The sequence below is a fragment of the Papaver somniferum genome, chromosome 1, assembly GCF_003573695.1.
Source record: "Papaver somniferum cultivar HN1 chromosome 1, ASM357369v1, whole genome shotgun sequence".
Classification (NCBI taxonomy): Eukaryota; Viridiplantae; Streptophyta; class Magnoliopsida; order Ranunculales; family Papaveraceae; genus Papaver; species Papaver somniferum.
The window spans coordinates 1,916,322-1,936,114 of NC_039358.1; the positions used below are offsets into that span (position 1 = coordinate 1,916,322).

Here is a 19,793-nt window from a genome sequence, read left to right on the forward strand (position 1 = left end):
AAATATGTCAAATTTTAACATCTCAGGTACAAAGATTACTAGACTTAGACCTGAGTCTCTCGTTCGGATGAACTGAAGATGAAATATATAAGATTTTAACATCCCAGGTTCAAAGATTACTAGAGTTAGACCTGAGTCTCTCGTTCGGCTGAGCTGAAGACGAAATATATCAGAATTGAACATCACAGGTTCAAAGATTACTAGAGTTAGACCTAAGTTTCTTGTTCAGATGAAATGAAGATGAAATTTATCAGATTTGACCATTTCAGGTTCAAAGATTATAAGAGTTCGACATGAGTTTCTCATTCGGGTGAACGAAAGATGAAATATATCAGATTCGAACATCCCTGGTTCAAAGATTACCAAAGTTAGACATGATTTTCCCATTCAGGTGAAGGGAAGATGAAATATATCAGAATCGAACATCCCGGGTTGAAAGATTACTAGAGTTAGACATGAGTTTCCTGTTCGGGTGAACGGAAGATGAAATATATCAGACTCGAACATCCCAGGTTCAAATATTACCAGAGTTAGACCTAAGTTTCCCGTTCGGGTGAACGAAAGACGAAATATATCAGATTCGAACATCCCGGGTTCAAAGATTACCAGAGTTAGACATGATTTTCCCGTTAGGGTGAAAGGAAGATGAAATATATCAGAATCGAACATCCCGGGTTCAAAGATTACTAGAGTTAGACTTGAGTTTCTCGTTCGGGTGAACATAAGATGAAATATATCAGAATCGAACATCCCGAGTTCTGGAAATGATCCCCCGGATAGTGTGAGCCAGACGTGATTCGAACACACATCTATAAAAATGATCAGATGCTTTACTAGAAATAAGTGCAACAAATATTCTGGAAATTGTGAAAATGACCAGGCTATCCTTAACAAAAAAAAGTGTATTAAATATTCTGAGATTGTTAAAATGACTGTTTTACCCCTTTCCTGAAAGTTAGATAAATGTTCATTCTATCACTAATTTGAATTTTTATAAAATGACCATTTTGCCCCTAGATAGTGTGAACCAAACATGTTTCGTACATATCTATGAAAATGATCAAAACACCCTTACCAGAAATAAATGCAACAAATATTATGGAAATTGTGAAAATGACCAGGCAATCCATATAAAAAATAAGTGCAATAAATATTCTAAGACTGTGAAAATGACTGTTTTACCCCTTTCCCGAAAGTTAGTTAAATGTTCATTCTATCACTAATTTGAATTTTTATAAAATGACCATTTTGCCCCTAGATAGTATGAACCAAACATGTTTTGTACACATCTATGAAAATGATCAAAATACCCTTACCAGAAATAAATGCAACAAATATTCTGGAAATTATGAAAAATGACCATTTTTCCCCTAGATAAAGGGAACCTTATTTTGACTCAACTTAGTCTGGACCTGAAACAAAAATCAGAAAACGAAATAGAATCCTAAAAAAATCGTTGATATTATATTTTTATTAATCACCCGAAATATCTCCAAATAAATTTTTTAAAAATAATTTACAAAGTATAAAAAACCCCAAAAAGAAAGAAGAAATGAGACTTGAAAAGGGTAGCTTTCTTCAAAGTAGCTTACAAAGGATAAAGGATCAAAAAAATATATATCAGAATTGACTGAAGATTAACTGTCAATTGAACATTACAGGTTCAAAGATTACAAGAGTTAGCCCTGAGTTTCTCCTTCGGGTTACTGAAGACGAAATATATCAGATTCAAACATCATAAGTTCAAAGATTTCTAGAGTTAGACCTGAGTTTCTCGTTCGGATGAACTGAAGACGAAATATATCATATTCGAACATCACATGTTCAAAGATTACTAGAGTTAGACCTGAGTTTCTCGTTCGGATGAACTGAAGACGAAATATATCAGATCGGAAAATCACAGGTTCAAAGATTGCTAGAGTTAGACCTGAGTTTCTCGTTCGGATGAACGGAAGACGAAATATATCAGATTCGAACATCATAGGTTCAAAGATTGCTAGAATTAAACTCGAGTTTCCCGTTCGGATGAACTGAAGACGAAATATATCAGATTCGAACATCACATGTTCAAAGATTGCTAGAGTTAGATATGAGTTTCTCGTTCGGATGAACTGAAGACGAAATATATCAAATTCAAACATCACAGGTTCAAAGATTGCTAGATTTCGGATGAACTGAAGACAAAATATATCAGAATTGAACATCACAGGTTTAAAGATTTCAAGAGTTAGACATGAATTTCTCGTTCAGATGAATTGAAGACGAAATATATTAGAGTTGAACATCACAGGTTCTAGGCCTGTCAATATATGTCCGATATCCGGAATCCGTTTCCGATTATTCGAGATCCTATAGGATTTTATCCGTTTTATCGGATATCGGATAAAAAAAATTATCGGATATTTCTTCCTTAACCTATCTATATCGGATTAGGCTATATCCGTTTGGTTAACATCCGATATCCGATAGAATTAGGGGTATAATTGTAATTTCATTTATTAATCGATTATCACTGCCTGGATTGAGTGGATTCAGTCGAGAACCGAGTCATTTTTTTCGTTTTCTTTTTTTCCTTCTCTTCTCAGTTCTCAATCGATCACTCTCTGTCTCTCCCGATCAATCACTCACTCAGTTGCTTTGCTTATCAATCAGACAATCACTCACCCGCTCAATCAGGTACTTCTATTTCCATATTCGATTTTTGTGTTCGATTTTCATGAAATTAGGGATTTGTGGTTTCTGTCTTGCAAAAAAATTTAGGGTATGATGAAATTAGAGAAAGATTTGAGATGGGTTTATTCTTAAATAAGAATATGAGGCCTAACAATCTGAGATTATGAAAGTTTATGAAAGTTTTATGGAAATAGGGAAACTGATGAATATCTTTTGATGTGAGTTTTCTTCTAATTTTTGGTTTTTGAATTTTAGATGTTGGATGGATATAGGGTTTTTAGTAGTTTAGATCGATTATTGTATGATTTTCCCTTTTTTTTTTTGATTTGAGAAAAGTGAATTAGGGGTTCAGCAAATGCATCATAGAGATTTTTAGAATAATTAGGGGAATGTGATTATGTGACCACTGTTCTTGAAAATGATTTGGTAATGTTGTATCATACACATGATAGTATTGGATGAACTAGGGACTGGGGAACAAAGACTAAGCTTTCAGTGTCTTTTTTTAAGCTGGTATTATTAGTGCTCTGTAGCATTGATGCTTGAGAGTTTCATGTGTCTTAGTTTCCCTCTTTGTATGATTCCTGCTCAAATTAAATTAGTGAAACTGGATACAGAAATCTAGCTTAGTAGCTTTTACTTCTAGTTAGCTATAGTGAAAATATCTTTTGTAACTTACTGTTTTATTTCTTGTGTCCTTCCACTGCCTTCTAGCTTATGATACAATATCCTTCTCACCCTATGGGCATCTACATTTCAATACAGGAAATTGCAAAAATGTTTAAAAAACCAGCCAAGGGAAAGACAGTTGTAACCTCAAAGTCAATCCCTTTGCCTCAAACTACATCAAATGCTATCATTTCTAGGGATGGTTCACAATCACAAAGTGTTCAAGCTTCAGCAATTGGCTCAACAGAACCAGAAGAAAACCCAACTGATGATAACATCAACATGCCAAGATCTCATACAGGTGGCTCAGGTGATGAAGATAGAGAAGCTGGTGAGGATCCACTGATAACTGCTCTGAAGAAAAAGCTTAGATCAACAAGGTCACCAGTGTGGGATGAATTTGAAAGGGACTGTAAAGTAAGATACAACAGTAAAAAGAATGCGAGGGAAGCTGTTGTACTAGGTACATGCCATCATTGCAAGAAGATAGTTGATGCTGGTAGTCTCAGTGGTACTACAAGGTTGTCTAATCATCTAAAAATTTGCCGAGACAGACCACAGAACAAGGCTGGACAACAACAGATTGCTACTTCACTGAAAACAGCAGGTAACAAAGCTTTAAAACTAGCTAATTGGAAGTATGATCCTGCTATTTCTAGGGAATACATGATTAAAATGATTGCTAAGCATGATTACCCTCTGAACATGGCTCAACATTTTTACTTTAGAATGTATTGCAAGTCTTTGAACCCTGCTGCTAAGATCATGAGTAGAAACACAACTAGAAGTGATTTGATGAAGTTTTTTCATGAACAAAAACAAGAATTACAGTTAGTATTGGATAAGTTGACTTCTAGATGTAGTCTTACAACTGATATGTGGACTGCTAAGCATACTAAAGATGGGTATTGTTGTGTGACATGCCACTACATAGATGATGAATGGAATTTGGTTAAGAAAACATTAGCTTATATTGTAGTGCCATCACCACACACAGGAGATGTTCTCACAGAATGAACCAATGCTTAGCAAAGGCTCACCAAAAGATGAGTATTTATTTGAAATCTTGAGTTGGTGGAAGCTAAATGCACCTAAGTACCCAACTCTTGCAAAGATGGCAAGAGATGTCTTGGCTATCCCAGTCACCAGTGTGGCATCCGAATCAATGTTCAGTGCAGGTGGTAGAGTGCTTACAACACACAGAGCTTCATTAGATCCAGAGGTTGTTGAAGCATTGTTATGCTTAAGCGATTGGTTGCCAGATTTCATTTGTGATGAAGGTAAACATTTTTTTCTTCTTAAACTCAGTGCATAGTTCCTATTATTACTACTTAGACAATTGTTGTGTATCTTATTCTATCTGAATGTTGACTTGTTAATTGTTATAATGCAGATATGGGAATTTTGGAAACCGAAGACGAATGAAGACAAGAGAGACCCTGTTTGAATATCTGTTAAGTTTTTACTTTCTTTAGCATTTGCTTGTGCTTCTTTTCATGTATGTGTGTGAGTAAGAGACTTACATTCAGATGAAGACAATTCAGATGCCATCTTATGAGTACTGTTTCCAAGTTTTATGTATGACAGTATGAGAATAATTTCACCTTTACAGATTTTTTTGTTACTAACGGATATTATCGGATAAATATCCGTTATCCGATAGCTTAACCTATCGGATATCGATATCTGATTTTGATATCCTATAGGATATTCTCGGATATCGAATATCCGATAGTTCTTAACCTGTCGGATATCGGATATCCAGATATCCGACGGATATTCTTCCATTGACAGCCCTAACAGGTTGAAAGACTACTAGAGTGAAAATTACCAGACTACCCTTATCGGAAATAAGTAAAGTAAATATTACAGATTGTGAAAACGACCATATTACCCTTACTAGAAATAATTGCAATAAATATCACAGAGACAGTGAGAATGACCATATTACCCTTACTAGGAATTAGTGCAATGAATATCATGGATACAGTTAAAATGACCATACTACGCTTATCGGAAATAAGTAAAGTAAATATTACAGATTGTGAAAATGACCATATTACCCTTATTAGAAATAAGTCACTAAATATCACAGAGACAGTGAAAATGACCAAACTACCCATATCAAAAAAAAAAGTAAAGTAAATATTATAGACTGTGAAAATGACTATTTTAACCTTACTGGAAATAAGTGCAATAAATATTATGGAGACTGTCAAAATGACCAGACTATCCTTATCGGAAATAAATAAAGTGAATATTACAGACAGTGAAAATGACTATACTACCCTTACTGGAAATAAGTGCGATAAATATTATGGAGACTGTGAAAATGACCAGACCACCCTTATGGGATATGAGTAAATTAAATATTTCAGTTTACTAAAATGACCATTTTACCCTTAGGGGAAATAAGTGCAATAAATGTTATGGAGACTGTGAAAATGACCAGACTATACTTATCGGAAATAAGTAAAGTAAATATCACTGACAGTGAAAATGACCAAATTACCTTTATTAGAAATTAGTGCAATAAATACATGGTGACAAAGAAAATGACCAGACTACCCTTACCGGAAATAAGTTAAGTAAATATTATAGACTGTGAAAATGACCATTTTACCCTTATCACAGTCTCCATTACATTTATTAACCTTATTTTTATTAAGGGTAAAACGGTCATTTTCACGGACTATAATATTTACTTGACTTATTTTTGATCAGTACAGTTTGGTCATTTTAAGGTCTCCACGATGTTTATTGAATTAATTTATAGTAACGGTATATGAAATATTAACTTTACTTATTTTTAATAAGGGTAATTTGGTCATTTTCACTGTCTATAATACATCAACGTATAACCCTCGGATTCATTCTACAATCACTAGAACCATTTCTTCATTGTAAACTCTATCTTTCCTTCCCTGATTTCATTTCCCCTTCAAAACAACATAATCACCACCACCAATCGACAGCAGATTTAAAACCAAAACCAAATATCCAACATAAGCAAGCTTTCATTATTCCAATAAATTAACAACAACAAACATATTATTCTTTCACTGATCCAATCTCTCTCAATTCATCTCAGACCCAAATTCTCCCTGTTCATGACATTTAGCGGCTGTAATTGTTCTTCATCTTCAATCCATTCATCATCAATTAATTGACGGCAGAAACTTGAATATCTTGATTTTGTTCTCAACAACAGATCCTCAGATCATCAATTAAGAACCCATCTCCTTCGACGCCACAAACAAATCAATTTAAACCCATTTTCTCATTATCTTCATCAAACCCTAAGTTAGCAGCAACAACTCATGTTCTTCCCTATTTTCTATCGAAAACAGAAAGTGATGAACCTCTTAGTTTTCTATCAATTATCAATTGATACTGTATTTCAGAAAGTGAAATCGAAATTGAAAAGAGATTACCATTGGTGTTTGATTTCAGATGAATTTCTATCGATTTGGAGCAAGAACAATAGTTTGTTTAGAAGAACCAGATAGAAGAAAATAAGCAAATGGAGTTCCGTATCATTTTAGATAATGGGTGCAGAGGATGACACGTGTCGAGGTCCATTACTAAGTCCTTTACAATCCTAACTGTCCACGTTTTTACCGATCTAAATCTTTTAAATGGACGGCTAAGATATCAACATGAGCCCTTTTTTTCCTTCAAATTACTATTAAACCGCTGAAGGGTATAAAAGTAAACTGTGCATCATTATATCATATCATTTGAGGAGAAATTAACCGTGTTGACCGAAAAATTGACGAAAAAATTGACAAAAGTAACGGATTTCGATAGAAACATGACCTAGATTTGCAAAATTCAAAAAAACGGGCCTATGATTATCTATCGGGTTGAAAAGGAGGCTTATATCTGCTTATAATCCAAAACTTAACTGCTGAATCAGTAATCGAGTGACAATCCGAGAGTCTAACCTCCTTTAAGCCTGCACAACATTTAATGAGGACCTCTAAAGCCTTATCAGTAAAATGGGAAGATCTCAAACATATAATTGTCAAACGTGGGAACCAAGAAAACATCAAAGGCAATCCGGTATCTGAATTCTCGTAGTAATAATCTAAGCTCAGAAATTGAATTTCGGATTCAAATAATTGGGCTGCTGACTTTGATGTAACAAAATCTGTTACCTCCGGGATATTACTAAATAGTGACAAATATTTGAGATTTTGAAGTCGACTCAACAACTTACAAAGAACTATGGGAAAGCTTTCATCAGCACTAGTTCTTGCATCCTTCAAGGATTCGATATGGTTGTTCTGAATATGAAGCCACTGAAGACAAGTTAATCCAAAGGAAATATGATCATCTCGTTTGAGGCGCTTAAATATGAGAGTTAACAGTGTTGGGTGCAATAATTAAAATAAAAAAAAAATTAAATAAGCAAAAGTTATTGATACTTATCTCCTTTATAATGGAATTGATCGATTGACGAAACGAACGAGTTTCTCATATCTCCACAACAACAACAAGGCAAAATTTTGGAAAAACAGAGTGAGTCACGTGTTCAACACGTTGCCCTTAAGACATTAGCGCCCGGATACACTCAAGAGTGATGCTATAGCCCTCACAGGACGGATATCTCCAGGATAAAACACCCTACTACACCTAATACTAGCATATGTAGTAGATGCTCAACTTAAGCTTGGCAACTCCGAAAAAACCGTTAAGGAAAATCGTGAACTCTTAAGAAACGCTATAAAATATTTTTCCTTAGGGGTCCCTCTAAAATATAGAGCAACCCATTTCCCATAAATTTTACAAAAGTAGTGAATATCTTTATATAATGGAATAAAACAATTTAAGAAGTGGAAACTCCACAATGTGGGACTAATAAGTTTATATGGTTTCTTAAAACTACTAAAAATTGGAAACTCCACAATGTGGGACTAAAAAGTTTCATTCACAAAAGAAAACAATAAATTATAATTTTTTATTAAAACTTTAAAAAATTATTTTTTTGTTAATCGTTTTCCAACAATCCCCCACATGAATGAAAACTCAATAAAACATGAAAACACGGATAGATCTTGGTAAATCAACATCTCAACCTCACGATCCAAACAGACTGATCGTGCAAGTGTTGAAATCATACTAGTCATTTCGACGTCCTCTCCCTCACACAAAAGTGTGTTGACCCCAGGGTCATACTATGGACTGCATAAATCATAATAATATTGAGAGCTTTCATCTTTAGTTCTTACATGGTGAGACTATAGGTATCTTTCACCAAAGTGAAAAAGCATGAACTAGTGAACCCTTAGTGACCTTTAGGTCCTAAGTTCCAGTAATACCAAAACCATCAAAACGAAAATCACATAAAAAGCGCAGGAAATACCATTTTAGGCAGTGGTGTCCATGAGGTCTTGAACCTTTGCTTAGTGAGATATTACCGGAATTACTTGATAGAGACAGTGAACTATGTCTTGAACTGCTAGCATTTGATGTAATTCGCGATAACAACCACGGGTGATATCTCCAATATTGCTGCCAAGCTCGTGCCGTTTTGTCCAATTTGGCCCTGGACATATCCTGTTTCTCAGAATGCTCTAGAGAATCAAAGCTCATATTCTCATAGGAAGCGGCCCACTTCCTCATTCAGATAGGTGAGTTTCCATAAAGAGTGTTACTACTACACCCCACTTCAATCTTAAATTGAAACTATATAACTCATTAAGACTTCTTAAAAGTCATCCTTCACATGCAGTCACACTATCACGTCTACACCATAGGGAAGGGACATAGAATAAAATTCTCTGATAGTGTTTACCTTTACCCACCACAAATTAGTTGTCTCATTCGAAACCTTGATCTTGGGATCTCCAGTCAGCAAGGTTGAGTATCCTTCATGGCAAGTTTAATTTATGAGATTAAGACCCATCCCCTTCGATGTGTTTCTAACAATCTCTTTGGATGAACCTTTCGTCAAAGGTTGCGCGATATTCTCCTTGGACTTTATCCAATCAATGGAAATAACGCCAATTGAGATTAGTTATTTTTAGCTTTAGATATTATAGCTTGGCTAACACGGTATATAGATATAGCTGGCACAGGCCTATGCCAGAGAGGAATGTCTTCTAAAAAGCATCTTAGACACTCAGCCCCCTCTCGTGCTTTATCTATCGCAATACTCTCAGATTCCATAATGAATTGAGCAATATATGTATGTTTGGAAATCTTCCAAAACAAAGCTTCCTGCTAGAGTGAAAACATATCCACTCATAGACTTAAGACTCCTCTGAGTCAACTATCCAGTTTGCATCACAAAGTCTCTCAAGGACAGCAAGATACCTTTCATAAACCAAACAAAAGGTAATAGAGTATTTTAGGTACCGTAATACTCTACTAAGTGCATCCCAATGCTCTTGCTCTAGACAACAAGTATATCTACTTAACTTACTCACACTATAGGCAATGTCTGGACACTTACAGTTCATTAAATTCATCAGACATCCTATAACTCTTGAGTATTCAAGTTAAGATACTCCACTATCCTTAATTTTCTTGAGTCTACAAGAATAATCGTACGGAGTACAAGCAGGCTTACAATCACACTGATTGTATCTCTTAAGCACAAAATTCAACATAATGAGAACGACTAAGACTATAAATGCTAGATTATCTTCTAATCCTCATCCCTAAGATTACATCAACAAGGCCTAAGTCTTTCAAGTCAACGTTCTCATTCAGCGCATGTTTTTTTTTTAGTGGAATTAATCGCATCTAAGTTTGTATCAAGTATAAGCATATCATCAACATACAAGCGTACAATCACACAAGCATCCTTAACAAGTTACTTGTAAATATACTTGTCAGATTCATTAACTTAAATCCACTATACATTATCACATGATCAAATTTTCCATGTCACTGTTTACGTGCTTATTTTATAAACCATACAAAATTTTGTTCAACTTACAAACTTTGTATACCTTTCACTACAAAGTCCTCAGGTTGGTCTATGTAAATTTCATTATCTAATTCACGATTTTAGAAAAGCGGTCTTAACATCCATCTGATGTATCTCTAATTTGTTTATGACAGCAATAACAATTAGCATCTCAACGTAAGTAAATCTCGTCACATGTGAATAAGAATCAAGGAAATATACACCTTCTTTTAGTTTATCGCCTTTAGCTACCAACTTAGCCTAATATTTTTCTACAGTTCCATATACCTAATGTTTCCTCTTAAAGACTCATTTACATTTCATGGTCTTACTCTCTGGAGGTAAACTATAAACCTCCCAAGTTAGGTTCTGACGGACTGAGTCCATTTCACTAAATGAAGCTTCTTACCAGAATGGGGTTTCAGTAGATATCAAGGCTTCTTTACAAGTCCGGGGCTTAGACTAAGCTAGGCATGTTATGAAGTCGGCTTAATAAGAAGTCTAGGGATCAACAACACATCTCTAATGAGGTACAGGTTTAAGAATAAACATCTTCAAAGAACTCAGCATCCCTAGATTATGTAGTCGTAATCACACCAAAGTCAGAAAAAATCACACCAAAGTCTGAAAAAATCAAAACACACAACCAAAAATCTATATGTAGAAGTATACTCAGCATACCTTATATGAAGACACAATCAACATTCTTGGTTTTCTATCTACTTCTTTTAGGAAGACGAATGGAAAACTTAGTCAAACACCCCAACACTTCGACGCATTCATAAGAAGGTCATCTACCTATCCATAAATCATATAGAGTTTTATATGATCCTTAAGGGTACTCTATTCAGGATATACTAGTTAACATGACTGCCTCCCCCCACAAGGCCGCAGGTAATCCTGAACTAATCAACATGACAATTATCATCTTCTTAAGGATACACTTGTTATGTTCAAGGCTTCTAATTGGTTTTGAACTTCAAGTTTATACATCTTAAGGCTTCTAAGGCATCATCCTTATCCCTAAGCAAGTATACAAGACAGTACCTCGTACAATCATCTACGGAAGTTATAAACCATCTTTTACCACAATGATTTTAGGTTGAACTCATGTCATCTAGGCCTAACTGAATTAATTCTAAAGGCTTAGAATTACTCTGAACATTTGTGCTAAAAGGTTTTAAAGCAAATTTGATTCTTCACAGATTGCACTTTTGTGTTCAAAGTCCAAACTAAATTTGGGTACGCAGCCTATGCTATCCAGTTAAGCATTGACTTATAAGTTTACGGTTACAAACTTACCACATAAAACAATCAATCACATAAAGAAAGCACAAGAATCAACTATGTTCACATCATCAGTTTTTTCCGTTAAGCTTATATAGACCCAAAGTCCTATAACTCTTGCTTAAAAAAAATAACTGCCTTGTTACAACAAGTTTTCCAGAAAAAATTAAGATCTTAAATCTTTTTCCATCTACAATAGAACAAGATACAAGATTCTTGCATATGCTTGGAACATGAAAACTTCAATGTGAGAGTATTACAGATATGAGCTTCTGCTCGACCTTTTCCTTTTATGCAACCTCTATTGCAGATGAGTTACTCAAAAAGAGTTTCTCGACATCCCCTATCCTCTGATAGGAGGTGAACAGGTCTCTGTTTCAACAAACATTCTTGGTGGCTCCAGAGTCCACCTTCTGGTCTCTCACATTGGTTGTTAAAATAACTTCCGACATCATGTCAATGAACTCGTTCTAATTTGTTTCAACTAAATTAGCATTAACTTTCTACTTATTAAGGTTTTATGTTGTCTACACTTTATTACCGTATGGCCCGGAAGTTTACAAACATAACAATCACCCTTAATTAAAGTAACGCCGGATTCAGTTTTACGAAACATACCTTTCTTATGAAGACTAGGTTAGAGTTGTGTTTGATATTCCCGCCTTTGTCAGCTTTGGAAGACTTGTGTTCATCCACATGCGCCTGGTAGCCATGTTCCTTTTCAATTTCATGTCACAATCTTCGTTTTTACTCTGACCACGGATACGGTAATTTCCCAATCACCTAATACACCACATCTCACAAACCTTAGTTCCGAAACGGAAGATAAAATACGAGTTTTGAAGATAATATCTAGATTTACAAACTTCGTTTCAACCACCATATCAAAAAACTCATGATTACCCCGTAAAAAATACTTTAGTTAACAACAAAAGTTTGTCCGTCAGAATTTTTCAGGAACATTTGTTTGTTTTGTAAAATATCAAAAAAATACTTTTACAACTCCAAAAATTCTGAAATTTTACGTGGGTAACTATCAGGATGTCTACTATGTTGTGTCAAAAGGGTTCATCGAAATTCCTTCTAGGTTAAGAGATAATCTCGAAACTCTACAACTGACCAAATAATTGTTTTTTTTTCACTCCACAATTAACATCCATGATTCACAAACCAACCAACCATTTTCGATTATTACAAATTATACTGTCTTAAGATTGTTGGGTGCAATAATTAAAATAAAGAAAAAATCAAATAAGCAAAAGTTATTGATACTTATCTCCTTTATAATGGAATTGATCGATTGACGAAACGAACGAGCTTCTCATATCTCCACAACAACAACAAGGCAAAACTTTGGAAAAACAGAGTGAGTCACGTGTTCAACACGTTGCCCTTAAGACATTAGCGTCTGGCTACACTCAAGAGTGATGCTATAGCCCTCACAGGACGGATATCTCCAGGATAAAACACCCTACTACACCTAATACTAGCATATGTAGTAGATGCTCAACTTGAGCTTGGCAACTCCGAAAAAACCGTTAAGGAAAATCACGAACTCTTAAGAAACGCTATAAAATATTTCCCTTAGGGGTCCTTGAGCAACCCCTTTCCCGTAGATTTTACAAAAGTAGTGAATTTCTTTATATAATGGAATAAAACAATTTAAGAAGTGGAAACTCCATAATGTGGGACTAATAAGTTTATATAGTTTTTTAAAACTACTAAAAATTGGAAACTCCACAATATGTGACTAAAAAGTTTCATTCACAAAAAAAAACAATAAATTATAATTTTTATTAAAACTTTAAAAAATTATTTTTTTATTAATCGTTTTCCAACAAACAGTAGGGATTTTACCCAACCCAAGGTTGTCTTTGCCATTGGATAACAAACTCATCCTTGAGCAACGCAAAAATTCTCCATCAAACCACCAAAGGGGAACACCTTAGGCTTCTTCTCCGAGGGATGGATAGAAATTGCAGAGGAAGGAGGAGTCCAAGGGGTTCCTATAATATTTTCTTCTTGACGCATATTGCTGAATGTTATTTCATGACCCAGTTTTGTTAGGGGTTCTTGAACTAGGGGCTTGCTGGAGTGTGCTCCATCTCAATGTGCACTTCGTCAGAGCAGTATTCTTGAACGAGACCAGTTGATCGAGAAAAGTTAGGTCCTGTTTGGTATAGTTTTCAAAAACAGTTTTCTGTTTTTAAAAACAGAGAAAACAGAAAACAGGAGAAAACGCGTTTGGTAAGGACATTTTCAGAAAATGTTTTCTATCTGTTTTCTGTTTTTAAAAACAAAAAAATGAAAACAACAAATTATTGTTTTCTGTGTTTTCTCTTTTTTTCTTTTCTTTATTCTTTTCTTCTTTTCAGAACAAAGTAAGAGACGGGGAATGACTGCAAGTGAGTCATGGCTAATATCACTATCTCTTAGACGAATCTTTACATTTGATCCGATTTAGTTTGTTTTCCTTGTTTTCAAAAACAGTTTACCAAACAATTTTTAGAAAATGAAAACAAGGAAAAAAGGGTATGTTTTTAAAACAGTGGAAAACTATTTTTGAAAACTGTTTTTCAAAACTGTACCAAACAGGCCCTTATACTTTAGTCACTTTATTTAGCTACTAGTCTTTGTGCATCGACATGCTATATGTATATGTATATATCTCGAATATCAAGTTGACACACTAGTCACTTGCAATTAGAGCGTAATCTTTAGTCGGAGAGGATGAGTTTTGATGAGACTCGCATCCCATTGAAACAAGAAATCCCAATTAGCGACCCTTATATTGCAGACGTGATGAATCCACCAAGGGAAGAACACGTGTGCTGTTGTACTAATGGGTGCTTTGGTTGTTGTTATGTGCTTGATTCATGGTAGAATATACAAAGACTACGATATTTCTTAGTAATTCCCCCATGATTCATTCGATCGTCGATTTAATCTCATTTTGGTTTCTCTTTACAGTTGTGTTTCCTGCTTGGGGCGTTGTTACTACATCGCCGGGCGATTCGGGTTGGTGACTTATTAGCAAAGCCGGGTATTTTCATGTTCTGTTGCTTGCTTATTCTGTCCCGGGGATGAGGATCTAACAACTACCGGAGCAACCATGCACCTTCCTTGAGGGGATAAAATTTGTGTTTTTGTTCCCTGCAGTTAGTTCATGGTTTATCTTTACCACCAACTCCATGTCTCATCCAGTGTTCTTGTTGTAATTCATGAAATAAATTGAACAGCCTTTACACGATGGAGATACTTGAAAAGATGCGCGACAAAAAGGACTCGAAATGGCCTATGCAAATCATCGTTCAATAAGCGTCTTTGCAGGCCTTTTGAGGATGACAACCAAACAATAGCATTCATGTCTTACTCGCATAACTCACTCCCAACGTGAATGTTCATCTTTACTGGTGATAGAATGCCAGTATGGAGAAAGGGCCATGAGATTTCAGTGAGTGCACCGATCTCATTAGCTTAAAAGAAAGAAGCATATGCTAACATCCAATCAATGAAAGAAAGAAATTGACAAGACTGGTGGGTGGGTATTGCATGCTAAACAGACAGACATAAACCAACCAACGGCCAAATCCCTTGTTGTACAGCAGCTTTCTCCATTTAGACCATCTCACATGCTATATCTCACCAAATGGTCTTCATTTCTACACACCGTATCAACTACTCTTGAACTTGAACTCACTAGTATCATTTCTAGGCTAACTCTCTGTTGATCTCTGCAATTTGAAGTCGGTCATTTCAGCAGAAAAAATGAGTTATAAGGAGGTTACCGTTGTCGAGGAGTCAGATGATGCCTACGCACCACCTGGTATTATCATGATCATCCCCTCTAGGTTTAGTTCCACTAGCAGCTTCATATCCATGGTTCTCAGATTCAACAACTTTATTTTTTTTGTCTGAAATGCAGGGTTCACACCAAGTTATCCACCACCAGAATCATATCCTCCGGTACCACCACCACCTGGTATTATCATGATCATAACCTTGAGGGTTTAGTTCCACTAACACCTTCATTATCATGGGCTTCTCAGATTTAACAAGTTTCTTTTCGTACGTCTGAAATGCAGGGTACGTACCAATTTATCCGCCACCAGCATCATACTCTCCAGTACCACCACCACCTGGATTTCAGGGATACTTCAATGATGGTGGTCCACCACCTCAACAGCCCTACCAACAGGTTCAGGAAGATGATGACTCAGGCTGCTGCCCTTTTCTAAAAGGATGGTAGATATCCTTGACAAGAATCGTAATCATCTACGCAAATATACATGGATCATAACCAGAATATTTCCATAATGTATAGTCAGAACAACTAGACAATACTTAATTACTGAAAACAACTAACATAACTTTTCATTGGTCGTAGGAGAAAAGGTACAGAGAAAAACATTTGAAAGACGAAAAATCCAACAAAGCCATAAAGTACATACCTAACACAAGGCAGCAATGTCACCAGTTCACTCACAAGGTCCAAACAAAATCGGGAGCATCCCTTCGAGGTCCATCTAGGGATCGGTATACATACATCTTATCTACCTTCTGACTATCATTTAATTTCTCCTGATTTTCATTCATGATTTCCACATTGAGCTTCGGCATTGTATTCGCAAGAGTCTTGCAGCCTCTGAGAGTAACGTCGCAAGATGACATCCAAAGGGATCGCATTGCTTCATACTTCCCCATGTTTCTCAGAAGCGCCATATCACCAAACGGGCTATCCCTGATTTCCAACTTCCGGAGTTTCTTACACCCATTCAACACATAAAGCATTCCCTTATCACTATCCCCCGCAAATGCAACAGATAGCATCTCTAACTGTTCCCCGTACATCCCGATGTACATGAATACTCGGTCGGTCAAAAGACCAGAAAGTGACAATCGTCTGAGCCCCTTGCAAGACTCAACAATTGCTCCAAAGCCTTCATCTAGTGGCTGTAATGTGACATGGTCAGGCTTTTTAGGGTCAAGGATGCATAATCTGAAGCGAACGAAATTGGGGCAGTTCTTAGCCACAGTTATGAGGGCAGCATTTGTCATCTGATGACAGAAGTATAGCAATGAATTAAGCATCGGACAACCCATGGATAAAGCAACCAGCCCATGTTCCGTTACACATGCATTCTCTGCACCATGAAGGGATGGAAACACCCTCAACTCCTGTAGCTCTTTACAAATAAAAGCTACAACTTCCAACCCTTTATCTCCAATACAATCCAATATCTGCATACGAAATGAAAACTTTAATTATCAATTATAATGGAGAGAACTCAAGGATAAGATTAACAAAAGTATGTTAAGAGATCGGACCCATAGTCGTTGAAGTTTGTTGCAGCGAAGAATTATTCCGATGAGCTCAGTACCCTTAATTCCTGGTGCATAGCTCAAGTTCAAGGAAGACAGGTTTGAGCAAATGGAATACATAGCAGGTAAGCAGGCAGGAGCAACCTCTAAAAACCCTGATAAACTCCTGACAGATTTACATTTGATGACGGCCTTAGAAAATTTCTCGTAGGTCTCAGACTCAGGTTCATCAATGAACGTACCAGTGCCCAAGTCCAGGAGATGAGGAGCAAGAGTTAAGATTCTCTGGAGCATCTCAAGGGGAACTGAGCGGTTTAACTTCAGACTTCTTAAGTTCGGGCATCTGGCCACAAGCCTCTCAAGGGCTCCTAAATTAACCTCTCCTCTTAGACATGCAAAATTTAGAGAGACAAGAGAAGTGCATGTTTGTGGAAAACAGCTCAGCCAGTGGCCCCTTTCATCATCAACTTCATTTTCTTGCAAGTCCAGCTCTCTAAGAACCCTATATAAATAAAGCACGGCATAAGAACAGAATTATCGCTCCCCAACTTGCATTTTCTATGAAATACAGTTTAGTCATAAACCTTGAGAAATAAGTTTGAACAACTAAGAAACCTGTACCATAGTACAAAGTAAATGTAGAGCATATGAGTTATAAGCAGTTTACAACAAATATTGTGCATGAACAGATGCATAGTGTGACTGCCATATCTATGACAGAACACCCAAAAATGATAATCCATAGAGGAAGCAATATTTAGAGAACAAAAAAACAAGTAATAGACAAACGTGTTTTCACGTAGTTCAGGTCGTCAAGAACTACAATCTGGATGAGATTTTCTCCTCTAGTTTCATATATGGAGGTGACTACAGTTTAAACGACAAATCAAGAGAAGAGGCCAGCTAAAAGACAAGCTCACGGACCCTTAAAACCTAGCAATCCACTTCCTTTAGATAGTTGATAAGTAGCGAGACCAAGTTACAGGTTTAAATATGCTTGGTCGGCACATGTTGCTTAGATTTATTAAAAAAAAAATTGTGAACCATGCGAGGATAGAAATATAATTGACCCCATTGGAAGCAATCACATAATTTAGTCCATTCAGCCAGCCAATCTCGTCTATATAGTAAATGGATGGTTTCCAGGACTCTCTTGGCTCCCCTGTGAGGGCTCTTCTTGTAACTTGTAATTAATACATCACATACAACAACTAGAAGCGAACCACCTTCATGACCATAACAAAGTAAGAATTCTGCTGCATTTCTCTAAATCTATCTAAATTCTACTATCATATGGTAAGGATCTCATTCAAGGATGTAACATTCAAGAACTATGCATCTACCATTACGGCTGTCTAATTGATGGATTTTTCCATACCCATACTTTCAACACAGATTCCGTGACAGACAACATTCAAGAAGACATGCCCACACATTATTTTGAAGATAATAAAAACAATATCAGGATTCACGCGAGCCCACAGGACACAACAATAACAAACATGTCCAATCCAATACAAAAGTAAGACAAGAACCAGAAAGATGTATTTTACCTGCAGTTAGCAGCAATAGCAGCGAGTCCATCCGTAGTAAACCCTTCACAAGTGACAAGTACAAGCGACTTGAAATTGGGGAACGAACGAGATAACAATTCAAGGCTATCATCAGAGACAACCATTCTCTTCAACCGAAGCTCCTCAAGCCCTGGATAACTCTTAGCCATAGCTTCAATCCATGGATATACAAAACCTCCCCAATCATGAGGAACCAAATTAAAATCAGCAAAATGAGGCTTCCCTTTCAATGTGAGAGCCTTAACTCTCGGAAACCTAGTAATCAATCTTTCAGGAGTAATGGCGTAACAATTTCCAATAAAAACTCTTTCCCTACTCCATCTCTCAACTCTAAACCATGACTTGCAAACAAGAGAAACGGCATTCCTGTCTTGGTGTGATGTAAGGAAATCAAATACTAACTCCAACACCTCCTCAAGAAAATCAGACATTTTTTAAATACAGCCAACAACATACTAATCTAGGGTTTCAACTTTGTTGAACTGTACAAATTTCTTGAACTTCCATTTTTGAATCAACATGATTACAACAAGGAATTTAAACAACTTTAACCCTAAAACTAAACAACCCCATTGGATCCACAGATGTCATTTTTCACTTTTACAAAAAAAAAAAAATTACAATTCCTATGAGATCTAATCAAATACTAAGAAAAAAACAAGAAAATCTTGAAACCCTTACTTGTTTGAGTTCTTATCTGCTCTCTACATCAACTACAGACCAAAAAGATTCAAACATTTATGATTCTAACCTTGAGAAGCAATGAAGTAAGATGAATCTGAATCTAGAGTTATACAAACTCAAACAAAAATCCAATCACAACCCAAGTTTGAGAAAGAGCTGAATTTCAATAAAAATCATAAACAAGATCAGATTCAGAATATACCATTCAGCTTCCCTGAGAGAAACTCAAAACTCAAAGACCCTCTTCTTCTTTTTTTTCCTCTTCTCACTGTCTGTAAAATACAGAACCAGATGTTCTTTTTTTGTTTTTAACTAACTATTTGAACCCTTTTTGACTAACCATGGTTAAGTTTTCTACCTTTAATCCAACGGATAGAAACTAGCTTTGGTAACTGGTGTTGAATCTGAATCGTTGGTTTGATGACCGATGCATATGTCATTATCTTTCTGATTTCCAACAAAAGGTAAAGTAAAGTGGATGATTTGTTTACCCCTGCTTTTTTATTCAATTACTGCGAAGACCAGAGACTGTGTCAGGGAATTTACTGTTTTACTCTGCTTTTTATTTGTGTGGATAAAATTCAATCATTTTTACTTTTGAATGGGAGATAAATACCAATCATTATTGTTTTTTTAAATGATCAACTTCCATTTAATGATGCCGC

At 36.0% G+C, this 19,793-nt stretch overlaps 2 protein-coding genes across 5 annotated transcripts; one reads left to right on the forward strand and one right to left on the reverse strand.

The window, feature by feature from the left end:
- Positions 1-14,757: 14,757 nt before the first annotated feature.
- On the reverse strand, positions 14,758-19,397 carry LOC113277189 (protein AUXIN SIGNALING F-BOX 2-like). Of its 4 annotated transcripts, none has more exons than XR_003324780.1 (5): positions 18,424-19,397; positions 16,877-17,372; positions 16,000-16,789; positions 15,643-15,736; positions 14,758-15,527 (listed from the first exon to the last, which is right to left on the reverse strand). XR_003324780.1 is itself a non-coding variant. In XM_026526358.1 (4 exons), the coding sequence occupies exons 1-3, from the start codon at positions 18,873-18,875 to the stop codon at positions 16,031-16,033; spliced, it is 1,707 nt and encodes a 568-aa protein (XP_026382143.1). In that variant the 5' UTR covers positions 18,876-19,397; the 3' UTR covers positions 14,758-15,736; positions 16,000-16,030. The 4 variants fall into 4 exon arrangements, 2 of the variants coding, with proteins under 2 accessions (XP_026382143.1, XP_026382134.1); XR_003324777.1 differs by having other exon boundaries at positions 15,643-15,823; XM_026526358.1 differs by having other exon boundaries at positions 14,758-15,736.
- On the forward strand, positions 15,317-15,797 carry LOC113340541 (leucine-rich repeat extensin-like protein 1). Its single transcript, XM_026585675.1, has 3 exons — positions 15,317-15,374; positions 15,474-15,530; positions 15,634-15,797. The coding sequence occupies exons 1-3, from the start codon at positions 15,317-15,319 to the stop codon at positions 15,795-15,797; spliced, it is 279 nt and encodes a 92-aa protein (XP_026441460.1).
- Positions 19,398-19,793: the final 396 nt, after the last annotated feature.